Consider the following 12,376-nt stretch of genomic DNA (forward strand, 5'->3'; position numbering starts at 1 on the left):
TGTGGCCCCACCCCATAACAAAGAAACAGAATATCTGGAGGATGAGGCCCAGAAATCAGGATTTTAAAAAGATTCCCAGGTGATTCTAATGTGCAGCCAAGGTTGAGAACCACTGGCCTAAGAATTTGTGTTTCCAACAAGTTCCAGGTGCCTCGGGTCTTGGGATCATTCTTGAGACGAGTTCCGATGCTTAGAGGAAGGTGAGGGACCATGGACGCATCACCAGTTCCGTGTTGAAATCTCATTTTGTTCCAGGCGTTTCTAACTGGGGAGGCTACGCCTTGGCCTGTGCTCTGTACATCCTGAACTCCTGCGAGGTCCATGGACGTTACCTGAGGAAGGCAGCCCGGCCCTCCCATGCCCCTGGGGAGCAGCACTGGACCGAGGCGCTGCCCTCCGTCGCTAAGGTAACAGGCCCCCACTGTCCCCCGCACCCCCCATGGGAACCCCTCTTCCCTGGGTGAGGAGTAGGCCTGTTGTCCGAGCCTAAGCCACAGCCCGTCAACAGCCAGAGGCAGAGCCTACCTAGAAGCAAAGGTGTCCCAGCTGGACTGGATTGGGTGACCTTTGACCTACTCATGATCCTAAATTATTAAGGAAGACTTGATATCAATGCCCGTTTTCCTTCTAGTTTGACTTTAGGCAAGTTGCTTAACCTGTCTGAGCCTCGTTTCCTTTGTCTGTAAATTGGGGGCCAGCAGCATTGTTGGAAGAACTGAATATACAGGCAGACCTGAGGTATTGCGGGCTGGGTTCCAGACCACCGCAATAAAGCCAGTGTCGCCATAAAGTGAGGCGCACTCTTTTGCTGGTGGAGGGTCTTGCCTTGATGTTAATGGCTGTGTTGTTTCTTTTAAGCACAATACCTGTGAAGTGCAGTAAGGTGGGGCGCAATAAAACGAGGTGTGCCTGCCTGCAGCTGCGGGCGCCTTATGGTCCCCTTCCAAGGAGTTCACCATCCAGGGGCACTACAACCTCAGGTGGGCAGGGACCATTAGCCCACCCAGAGTGAAGGTGGGAGGACTAAGGCAGGAAGAGGACCCTGGGGGCTGGAGGTTGGAAGGAATAAACCCAGGAGAAGGGGAGGCGTTCGGAAAGGAGGCAAGGCGGGAACCAAAAGCTGGGAGGTGGGGACCAGCTCAGTGCTCAGTGGGGAGGCTGCTCATGAGGTGGGGGGCGTGGGCAGGGGGTGCGCTGGAGTAGAGGAGGGCGTCTCATCCCAGGAGCCAGAGCCCCTTGCTGCTGCCTCTTTTCTTCCTATAAACATTGTCTTGTACCCGTTCCAATCCCCTTTTCCTTCTGCCGGTCTCTCCCTCTGTCTCTCCCTCCTGCCCCAATGCCCCACCCCGTCTCTCCAGCACCTCCCTGGATTGGTGGTGTCTCTGTTTTACAAACGAGGGAGCTGAGGCCCCAAGAGGGGAGTGGCTTGCCCAGCACCACCAGCGAAGAGGCAGAGCTGCGGTCTGGGTCCGGGCCTCTGACTGTACTCTGGGCTCTTCTCAGCATGGCTCACAAGTTGCCCAGGTCCTGTAAGGGCACCAGTTCCTGGTAATGCCAGGCTGCCATGCGGGAGGGGAGGGAGAAGCAGGGCTCGCAGCAGAAGAGATAATTTCTGGGGAAATGGTCTGACTAGATGGACCCAGAGGGCCTTCTGTGCTTTCTTCGCACTTCCTGGATCTTAATTGGAAAAAAAAAACCCACTCAGGGGGCTGCCTCACACATGATCCCTGATTCACACAGCAGAATGAGCCAAACGCAGTCACACAGCTCAACGCTTAAGCCGGGGATGGAAAATTCTCCTTCCGAGTTCCCACCCAGTCCTTCATAAATGTATTAATAATGCACCACCCTTATAGCGAAGACAAAAAGGAACATTTTAAAAGCAAAAGTGCAAGCATATGTTTGTTGAGCCCTCCCTCTGGGTCAGGCCCAGGCCTGCTCTGGGTGACAATGAGGGGTCAGACCTGGCCCCTGGGCAGGGAACTCAGGATCCACAGGGGAGACAACACATGAAAGGTAATTTCAGGAGACAGGGTGGAAGTGGGCACAGCAAGCTACTGTGGGGACACAGAGAATGGGCACTTAGCTCATTCGGAGAGCTCAAGGAAGGCTGCCTGGAGGAGGTGGCACTCAGCTGGGCCTTAGAGGGTGAGCAGGATATAAGTAGCAGGTAAGGAAGGGAGGGAAGGGCCTTCCGGCCGCAGGAAGGTGCAGGGACATGAGGCGGTGCAGTGTTCAAGAGAATAACTAGTATGGTCATACTAGAGTTCAGTGGTCACTCTGGGGGGTCCCCGAGTCATTAGGAGACGCTGGGCAGAGCTGTGGCCTGAGATGGTGATGAGCCTTGCTTGGTTAGGGACAGAGGGACATCCCTCATCTCTGCTCTGTGAGTTGCCTGTAGGGAGGGCCTCCCATATTTAGGGACAGTTCTTAGCGGTCTGATCATAACTGTAGCAGGAGTGGGCACCACGTGGAGGAGCCCGGGAGCCACACCTGCCCACTCCGGCCTTTGGCTGTGCCCTGGGGTTTTAATGGAGGGCAGAACAAATGGCTGGAGAGCATTCCCAAGACCTTCTCAGGGCCCAAGAGCCAGCTGATGACACCTCACAGGAGGGACTGAGGATGGATGGATGGACGGACTGGCGGAAGGCCTGCTGGCTGGCTGGCTAGCTGGATGGATGGGTGCATGAACAGACTGATGGATGAGTGGGTAATGGATGGATGGATGATGCAGAGACGGGAACATGGCCTCTGGCCTTATGCTGGGCTCCCATTCCCTTCGGCACTTTGATCTCCCTCCACTTTTTTCCTGACTTTTTTATGAGGTATAACCGATATCAGTCACAGGAACCTTAAGTGTACAGTGGGTTCAATTCATAAATATAAAAGGATCAGCTTCCCAGGAGACCCCTTTCTCTCACCCCACTGTGCACGGCCGCCCGCACGTGGTATTTTGTGGAAGAGCCACACTCAAGGGGCCAAAGAGCCGCATGTGGCTCTCGAGCCGCAGTTTGCCGACCACGGTCCTGGGCCCTCTTCGTCCCCCACAATGAGCAAGGCCTCAAGCCTGTCCACTCTGCCTCCCTTCGGTGCTCCCTCCCTCCTCTCCTGCTCCACAGGCTCCATCTGGAGGGGTGTACCAGCCTCCCCGCGCTCTGCCTCCGCGCTCCCTGGCGTTCTCTCCCCACCAGCACCCTCTCCCCTTGGAGAGGCTCCTGGAAGACGTGATTCCTGGGAGATTCGCAGGACTCACCGTCGGTCCAGCTCATCTCCATGGCTCTTCGCAGTTGCGTGCCAGCCAGTTCCTGTTGACTGGCCACGCGAAGGGAGGACCACACGGCCCTCCCTGGGACCCAGAGGATGCGAATGGTGGGAGCAGCGGTGTCCTGGGAGGAAGTGGCCGGAGGGTCCCAGGAGCATTCCCCCATAAAGAGAGGATATGACCCATGGAGAAGAGAGATGGGAGAATACAGCCCAAACAAAGGGCGGAAAATGCCATTCTGGGTTGGCTGGCCCCTGGGAGGGGCTGTTGGACAAACACGCTCTGGAAACGCTCTCGGGCCTCCTTTCCACCTTGGCCTCCAGGGCAGGACGGAAATGGCAGGCTCTCGGGGCAGCTGAGAGCAGAGACAGTTCCCGGTGACATTTGCCAGCACTCTTGCCATTGTTTTAAAGTTTTCAGTGAGTGCTCCTCGTAGCCCCTTGCTGGGCCCACTTCTGCTCTGACCTGGCTGGCCCTCCTCCTGAAAGTCTGCCTGAGCCACCCCAGTAAACAGGGTTAGGTGCCCTGCCCTGTCCTGTGACACCCTCCCCCCACCTGTACTGCCTGAGCACACATCTAGGCTGTGAGCCCCGGGGGCAGGCACCGTGCCACATCCACCACTGTATCACCAGTTCAGAGCCTGGCACGGAGCAGGTGCTCCCATCAAACTTGGGTGGGTGACTGAGTGAATTAGCAATGCCTGAGCAGGAAGCTGTCACATCTTCCTGGTCTTGATTTCTTGGTCCTGTCCTCTCACCCCTCCTTACTTTGTGGAGAGAAGGGGGTTGGGGGAGAACATGTTTGACTTCTTCCCCGCAGGCCCTGTCCTCTCTCCTTTTGTTTTTATCTGAGATCTACCTTCCTCTGGGAGAGGAGTTACTCAGCCCGGACAGATACATTGGTGGCTTAGACAAGTAGCAGGAAAGAGAAGGAGGGGAAGCACATCACTTTAGACAGCTCAAACGTGCCCCCCGCCGCTCCCATTATACAGATGAGGACACTGAGGCACAGAGAGGTTGAAACACCTGCCAGGAAGGACCCAAGTCAGATCTGTCTGATCCCCAACCATGCTGCCTGCTGGGCCCTGGGCTGCAGCGTGAGGAGGGGCCTGCAGTTCCTCGATGGCTCTGCTCGCTCCAGAAGCTTCCACATGCACAGCAAGGAATATCGATGGGCAAGGCCACAGCAGCAGGAGGCTAACAGCGGGGTCTCGGGAGGAATGGGGGCCTCCCTGGCACAGAGGCCAGCGGCAGGTAGTGCAGAGCTGGGCAGGGGCGAGGTAGGCGGAAAGCAGCCCACGCTGCCCCTGCCGCAGGAGGGACTCCTTAGTGTTTGTTAAGAAAATGCAGGTTTCCAGAAAAAGCATATTATGGAAAGAATATGCAGAAGAAACAGCCCAAACTGTGGCCGCTTCTGGCGAGTGGGTTTGGAGCCCGACGAAGCAGGATGCAGGATTGTTTTTCTTTTTTCTTTTTTTTAAATTTCTTTATTGATTAAGTTATTACATATGTGTCCTTATCCCCACATTCCCCCCATCCCCCCCACTCATGCCCTCATCCCCCTGTTGTCTGTGTCCATTGGTTAGGCCTATATGCATGCATACAAGTCCTTTGGTTGATCTCTCCGCCTTACCTCCCCCCTCCCCTACCTTCCCTCTGAGGTTTAACAGTCTGATCGATGCTTCTCTGTCTCTGGATATGTTTTTGTTCATCAGTTTATGTTGTTCATTATAATCCACAAATGAGTGAGATCATGTGATATTTATCTTTCTCTGACTGGCTTATTTCACTTAGCATAATGCTCTCCAGTTCCATCCATGCTGTTGCAAATGGAAAGAATTCCTTCTTTTTTACAGCAGCATAGTATTCCATCGTGTAGATGTACCACAGTTTTCTAATCCACTCATTTGCTGATGGGCACTTAGGCTGTTTCCAGATCTTAGCTATGGTGAATTGTGCTGCTATGAACATAGGGGTGCACATATCCTTTCTAATTAGGATCGTTTTTCATGAGGAGTCTCCCAGTGGCATTCGTATTTTTAATCCACACGTCGTCATGAAGAAGAGGCCATGTCACGTCCAACGCCCTGCCTCCACTTACCTGCTTGTCTGTGTGTCTTTCCCCTCCCCCATTCGCTAATTCTTTCTCTGCCTCCTTTTGTCTCAGGAAGAAAAAATGTTGAGCATCCTGGTGCAGCACCGAGTCCGGAGCGGCGTCTCGGGCAACGTGGGCATGGAGGTGGACGGGCTGCCCTTCCACGGCACCCACGCCCAGATGATCCAGAAGCTGCTGGACGTCACCATGGGGCGCCAGTGACCACACCCAGCACACCGGTGGCGAGTACGTGACAGACGGCCACGTCCGACCCGGGGAGGAGTCCCTGAGGGCCTCTGAACCGGCCTTGCAAATGAGCACCAGCCCGGGAGCTGGCCTGGGACTCTGCATGCCACCTCCGGGAGGGCATAGGGCAGGTGGGCCTCGGACCCTTCCTCTGGGCCTCCCAGTGTTTGTTTCTGTTTGTCAGGTGCCGGAGGCATTGCTTTCAACCCTCCTTCACCTTAGCCTCTCAGGCCACCCACGTGGTGTGCTCTGGAGGCCACACCGTAAGCAATAAAGTACCAGGCAGACCAAGAGCCGTGAGCAAGCCCCCATGCTAACTGTGAAACAGTAAAATGCACAAATGTGACGTGCGTATCTATGAAACTCTGGGACTTTACTCAAGGTTTACTCACTACCACAGCCAAGAAAATATACCTTTGCAATGCTCTCTTTTCAAACAGCACTTTGTTTACTTAGGCAAAAGATCCCCCCACCTTAACATTTCACACCATCGCTTCCTCCCCGCCTCACCTCCTGAGTCCCCACCTGGGAGCCTCCTCCTCCTCCACCTCCTCCTCATCTTATCCCCCCCACCCCCAATGCCCTGCCTGGAGCCGGATGCTTTGCCCTCCCTGCCCAGGGGGGAGGCGGGCAGCCACACTCCTGGAGCCGGGGCAGGTCAGACTCTCTAGGACCTAAGTCGCTCACAGAGGCCTCCCAGACAACTCTAGCCAGCTTCTCCTCATCTCCTTCACAATCTCCCACTGCACATTTCCGGACAAAACCAGAAACGGAGTCACTGACCACATCCCTTTACACATACCTGTTGGACCAGCCCAGCAGTGTCTTGTGCTGGCTCATCCAGACGGGGGTGGGGAGGGGGCGGCTAGGGCCCCAGATGCTAACTGAGCCTGCTTAGTTTGTTCTTCTTTTTTTTAATTTAAATTCTTTATTGTTGAAAGTATTACATATGTCTTCCTTTTCCCCCCCCATTGACCTCTCCCCGGCTGCTCCCACCCCCAGCACATGCCCTCACCCCGCTACAGTCTGTGTCCATTGGTTACACTGATAGGCATGCATACAAGCCCTTTGGTTGGTCTCTTACCCGCCTGCCCTGCCTTCCCTCTGAGGTTTGACGGTCTAGTTCAGGGGTGGGCAAACTTTTTGACTCGAGGGCCACAATGGGTTCTTAAACTGGACCGGAGGGCCGGAACAAAAGCATGGATGGAGTGTTTGTGTGAACTAATATAAATTCTTATTTTCTTGAACACGTCTAGCTTGCTTCTTTATGGGGCATTGATTGGAAACCATGGAACACATGCTGTAGAAACTACCCCTAGTTGTACACTCAGCAGTGAGCCCCAAGTGTATAGTAAGTGATCTGGGGTTCACTCCTGTGCTCCCCCCACAGGGGCGTGGCGGAGCCCCTGGCCAGACATAGCTGAGATGGGGGGAGGATGGTCCAGACCTCCCTTTGTCATTCTGGCAGGGAGTCCCCATGTGCAGTCTGTGCTCCTGCTGGTGTGGCATCAGGGCCGGTGCGCCCATTGTAATGAGCTCACAGTCCCTCCACCTGCAACTTACCACACAGCTCCCGGGACCGCCCCCCCCCGCCCCCCCCAGTGGTAAGCTTCCCTGGCCAGCTCTCCTCCAATGACAGTTTTTGCCCCTGATTTGAGACTGCAGAGCTCCATGTCACAGGGGATTTTGATAGGATTGCACCCTGCATTTTTGAAACCTTGGTGGCTAGAAGAGAGAAACGTCACCGGTAAAGCTGCCGGCACTCTCTGACTCATGTGGGGGAGACACGAACGTGCCTCTGGTTTTGTAATAGGAATGGAGTTCTGTGCCAGCGCGGGGACGTCTGAGGCGTGGCTGTGGAACGGGTTGTCTTTGCTGTGGGCAGAAGTTTATGGGGAGATGATTAAGCTGTTTGGGGAAAAGGCTCAGACCCGGTGGAGCCCAGAGAAGCCAGAGAGTAGGGGTCCTAGCTCTGGAGTGAGGCGTCTCAAGGCCCCTCTGCAGGGAGAGGCAGGCCCAAGGCCCTGCAGCAGGGGCCACGGTGTAAGGGAAGTCAGGAGAAGGCGCCGTAGCAGGGGCTGCCCAGGGACCACTGGCGCCCTGAGTTCTAGGATCCAGTTTTGATGCTTTTCCACAATATGATTCCTGCTCAGGCCTTCAGTAAAGTTCTGTTCAGGTTTGTCCTGGTCTTGGCTGTGCTTTGGGGAAGGGGCTGTGTCCACGTGTGGAGTGGCGTGGCTGTAACCTGGAGAAGCTGGTTACCGGGGGACAAGAGGTGACCTTGTCCTTGCATGGTGGGGGTGGAGATGGGCTGGGGTCTCCACCAAGATAGTCTCAGGGGCATGTGAGCATCCCTGGGCATTTCAAGGAATGTGGGGTTTGGGGGATCCAGGTAGACAGTGTCTGGGATGCTCTGTGGGTGTTCAAGGGCAGGCACATTAAGGTGCCCATGCCCCACACCCCTGCTGGTGGGGCTTGAAGGCAAGCAAACCGGCTAAGGGGGTCAGGACTCCTTAGCCCCCTGCCTGTCCCCTGGCCAAGTGGACCTCACTCAGCTGGGCCAGGCCGTTCCCTGCCTCTCCTTGCACAGGCCCTGCTGACCACCAGCCCTACCTCGTCCAGCCCCTGGCGTTCTTCTACTTTCTACCCATTCCATGTGGGCCCCATTGGCTCCACAATGAGGTCAAACTCTCAGATTCAAAAAACCACAGCTCTGGGCAGGATGGAGAAGATGTGGCTTAACTGCAGTTCACATAAACTCGATCTCTGTCAGCAATGTGATGTCCTAGCCCCCCAAAACAGTGCATCCATAGAAGCACAGTGAGGTAGATAAATGGTCCCCTTCTCCTTGGAGCAGGTCAGACAGACTTAGTCCCACTTCCAATCCAAGCATCACCTTTGAAGAAGTGGGTTTTATAGGAAGGTAAGTGTTTAACCGCTATTAAGTGGAAGTGGTTTGAAGAGCTGTCTGTCAGAGACTAACAGGATGCTCACCAATTCCACTTTCTCTTCCTGCATACATAGGAAAACTACATTTCCCAGCCTCCTTTGCAGTTAGGTTGGGGCCCTGTGACTGGGATCTGGCCAATGGAATGTGAGTAGCAGAGATATCAACCACTTCCAGACTTGGCCATCAACCCTGTGAGATCTTATTTGTGCATCTTCCCCTACCTGTGTGGATGAAAGGGAATACCCCACCCCCACCCCCAATTCCCCAAAGACCCTGGAACCTCTTGATATAACCTGAATCACTACCATCACTCGGGAATACACTGCCAGGAAGCAGCCGCTCATGACTTCGCAGGAACCGGGGATACACTTTTGTTTTAAGGCACCGTGGTTTGGCAGGTAAGTGCTGCTATTAATCCAGCCTTGTCTAACGCACGCTTGGCTTAACACACTGCCTGTAGAGTCACATGGCTCCAGAGGCCAGAACTAAGGCCAGTGGGGAAAGTGGTTCCACTTTGCCTCATCAGATTTTCTTCCCAACCTTGGAGTGACTTGCCTTGGGTAGTAGCAGATTAGTGTCATGGGTGGTATTTGTTGAAAAATTGGACCATCATTTTGGGGGACATACATGGGATAATTCATCGGTACATCCCAGCACTGATATTAATGTCTAATCTCAAAGGGTCCTTCTGTTGAGTTGAAGCAAATGGACTTGAAGTCCCACCATTTCCCCAGAGCACTGGGCACCATTGTGACCCCCAGGAGATGGCCGCCAAAGACCGCTGTCTGGCCAGATGAGGTCCTGGAGACTGCGGGACCACCAGCTACAGCTGTTGGTCCGAAGCAGTTTTTTCTGACCCAAGATGGCCCGATTCTGGCTCTCCCTGGGTTGTACCGGTCAGAGGACAGCAGCAGATGGGGGTGTATTCTGTGCTGGAAACGTCTCCCACCCTTGTCTGGCCACCCTGCAGACCACTGTGTGTAAACAGGAAGATGAGCCTCCCCTTGCTCAGCATCTGGTGAAACAGGAAGTGGATGGCTTCTGCCACCTCCAGTCCATACCAGCTGGACCTTTCCCTCCGCCCATTCTCTCAGGAGAGAAAGGAATCCATGTTCTCTGTCTGTTTGGAAGGAGGATTGACTCTTCCAAAACACTTCAGGACTCCGGGAATCTGACCCCGAGAGGGATTAAGTGACTAAAACTGAATGTACATGTTAATGGGATGAGTTAATCCTCGGTAATAAACACGGAGCCGGCCCCCACGGAGACGATGCTCTGGCCTGGCCAACAGATGTGGCTTCCCCACCACACCCGGAGCGGAGGAGGACAGCCGGCGAGATGACTCCAACAGGCCTTTCTGCTTTGTAACCTTCCCCAGTGCGGGGCGGCCGATCTGATCAGCCCTCCTCTCCGTGGGGAGCAGCTCTCAGCAGGGGTCAGGTGTCCAAAGACAGAGGAGTGATATTCTCCAAACCGCAGGGCTGGGCTCTGTCCGCAAAGGGTAAGTCCCAGAGTGGATTTGCAACAAGTGCTGAAGGGCCGAAGACATGGATCTCAAGAGCAGGGAGAGAAGACCTACTTCACTTGAGGGCTCCATCCTCCCTGGACACTGCGGGGTGATCAAGGGCAACTCCCCCAATTGCCTTGTTCATGTTCCCTGTGAGCAAGTCAATCCCTCGACCTTCCCAACTCCACTGGGTGTTTCAAGGCCCCTCTAGACCCTCCTGGTGTTAGGAGACCCCCCTTCCCCACAAGGACTGCAGCACACGCCAGCTGGGGCTGGTTATTCTGTTTTATTTGCAGACTCACATTTGCTACATAAATCAATTGCGCAGCCCAACACACACATACTTGGCATAAAAGAGAGGACGATACGAAAACACAACTCTTGATAGTAAACAGAATCGCCCTCAGCTCTCCCCAGTCCATCCTGGTGGGAACACTGGTGTTTAAGGTCAAAATATGGAATGAGGAGGCATGGAGGACTCAGCCAGTGCCGTGGCCCCAGTAGGATCCCGGGCTGGGGCGGGCGGGCTTTTCTTGGTTGTGTGGCCATTTCAGCCACCTTCAGACCTTCAGGAAGGGGAAGAGAACCCTCCATAAGGAGCTGGGGCAGGTGCTGCCCAGTCAAAGCCAAGTGTAGCCCTGGGACCCCACTTCCCTAGGGCAATCCCACTCGGGCTATCTGCCGTTGGGCATCCTTGGCAAATAGAGGGGTAGGGATGGGGGGAGAAAGATCGAAGATGTTCTTCCTGGCCCTGCCTTTAGCAGATTCCACAATTGTTCTACTGGCACCAGCTTCCATCTCCCCATCCCTAGTCCCTCCCCAGACTTGAGCCCACCTGTCCCCTTGTGTGTGAGGGACTCAAATCCCAGGGACGTGAGAGCTGGCCCCAGCCATCGACCAGGCCACCTGAAGGGCTAGCATGTCTGTTAAAGTGGGCAGGTCCCTGGAGCAGGAATAAGCTCTTCTGGTCCTTGGTATGACTGCCAGGGCAGGGGCTCAACATGCCTGGCAGAGCTGCAGGGGCGCTGAGCCTTCCAGGACAGGACGGAAGGTGGCGGTCAGCACCCTGGGCGACATGTGGCCCACGGGCCCACTCTCACGCTCCAGGTGGCTGAGGTGGGCGATCTGGCCGAGCCGTGCAGGAGAACAAAGGAGGCGAGGGGAGCCCAGGGCCACCTCCTCTCTCCGTTATAGAGACTGAGAGATGCCAGAGAATGCATCTGTTTTGTTTTGTTGCATCTGAGAATTAGACATTCCCTTGTGGGTGCGGCAAGGGGCGGAGGCAGAGGCCGGGGTGGGCGTGGGGGACACTGCCAATAGTCACGTGACCCTAGCCTCAGGGTCTTGGCACACAGCTGTCATGGAGACCCTGGCATTTTAAACATGGACACACACACACACACCCAGGGCTGGTGCTCCTGGGCAGATGGAAACGACACTGAAGCGGAGGAATCCGTGTGGGGAACGCGATTAGACGCCTGGGCTTTAGGCCTCTGTCCTGACACTTGTGCTTCAGAGCTGACTGTTTAAAGGGCCACAGACATCGGCCTGGGAGCCCCAAGTCCTGTTTTCCATCAGCCCTGGAGCTTGGGGCACCTGCTTGGCTCTCCCTACTCAACGGTGTGCTGGGGTCTCCGCTCTGCGTGCCTCTCCTGCATTGTCCCCCGTGCACACTACCAGCACCCCAGATGCTTCCCCACATTCCTGCTCCCCTCCAGCCTCCCGGCCCCACTCCTCTTCCTTCCGAACCCCTTGTGGGTGGGGCTAGTGTTCATGATGACAATGCAGCTTTGCTCACCTCTTTGGATGACACCGTTCGTTTGGACAGGAGTCCTCATGGCAGCAACGGCACTGGAAGGCCCTGGCCGGCGCACACCCAGTCCCCACCCTCCTCTCCCAACGCCCCTCTATGCACATCCTCTCACCCTGCACTCCCCCACCCCGCTTCTCTTTGAAAACCTCCTGCAGGTGACAGTTCACCGTCTTCCTCCCACCAGCAGCCCCGCCTGCAACAGAAGACAGGACTGCCCCGGCTCACCCCATCGGGCTCAGCAATGCACGCTCCCTGGAACAGAGAGGCCGTGCTCCAGCAGAAAGAGGCGCCTGCGCTTGGCAAAGCGTCGCCAGCCGGCCAGCAAGCTCAGACCTCACTTCACTCCACACATGGGTGCCTCTGGCTAGGCCAGCCCGGCGGGGGGCAACCCCTCCCCTTTCGGCGAGTTAGGGGTCTGGAAGGTCGACTGGAGCTTCCGTAACAACTCGGGCTCCTCGCTTTTCACCCCAGAGGCCTCGGGGGTGCCCAGCGGGTAGGCCTCCC

At 55.6% G+C, this 12,376-nt stretch overlaps 2 protein-coding genes across 5 annotated transcripts in view; one reads left to right on the forward strand and one right to left on the reverse strand.

Annotated features, from left to right (window-relative positions):
- Nucleotides 1-10,271, forward strand: part of LOC102252495 (chromosome unknown open reading frame, human C14orf159) — a 67,629-nt gene extending 57,358 nt beyond the window's left edge. For 2 of the 4 annotated variants that reach the window (XM_005871195.2, XM_014543679.1), the window contains exons 12-13: nucleotides 256-407; nucleotides 5,429-6,565. In XM_005871195.2, coding sequence (XP_005871257.1) covers nucleotides 256-407; nucleotides 5,429-5,578 — 302 coding nt within the window. In that variant the 3' untranslated portion in view covers nucleotides 5,579-6,565. Of the gene's footprint in view, nucleotides 1-255; nucleotides 408-5,428; nucleotides 6,566-9,233 lie in introns of those variants that run through there. The other 2 variants (XM_014543678.1, XM_014543677.1) reach the window with 2 other exon arrangements.
- Nucleotides 10,272-10,326: 55 nt separating this feature from the next.
- GPR68 (G protein-coupled receptor 68) overlaps nucleotides 10,327-12,376 on the reverse strand; it is a 12,601-nt gene continuing 10,551 nt past the window's right edge. Inside the window, exon 3 of the mRNA XM_014543681.1 lies at nucleotides 10,327-12,376. This exon is cut by the window's right edge and continues 41 nt beyond it. Within this exon, the coding sequence (XP_014399167.1) occupies nucleotides 12,237-12,376 (140 nt within the window). The 3' untranslated portion in view covers nucleotides 10,327-12,236.

The sequence above is a fragment of the Myotis brandtii genome, unplaced genomic scaffold (assembly GCF_000412655.1).
Source record: "Myotis brandtii unplaced genomic scaffold, ASM41265v1 scaffold332, whole genome shotgun sequence".
Taxonomy (NCBI): Eukaryota; Metazoa; Chordata; class Mammalia; order Chiroptera; family Vespertilionidae; genus Myotis; species Myotis brandtii.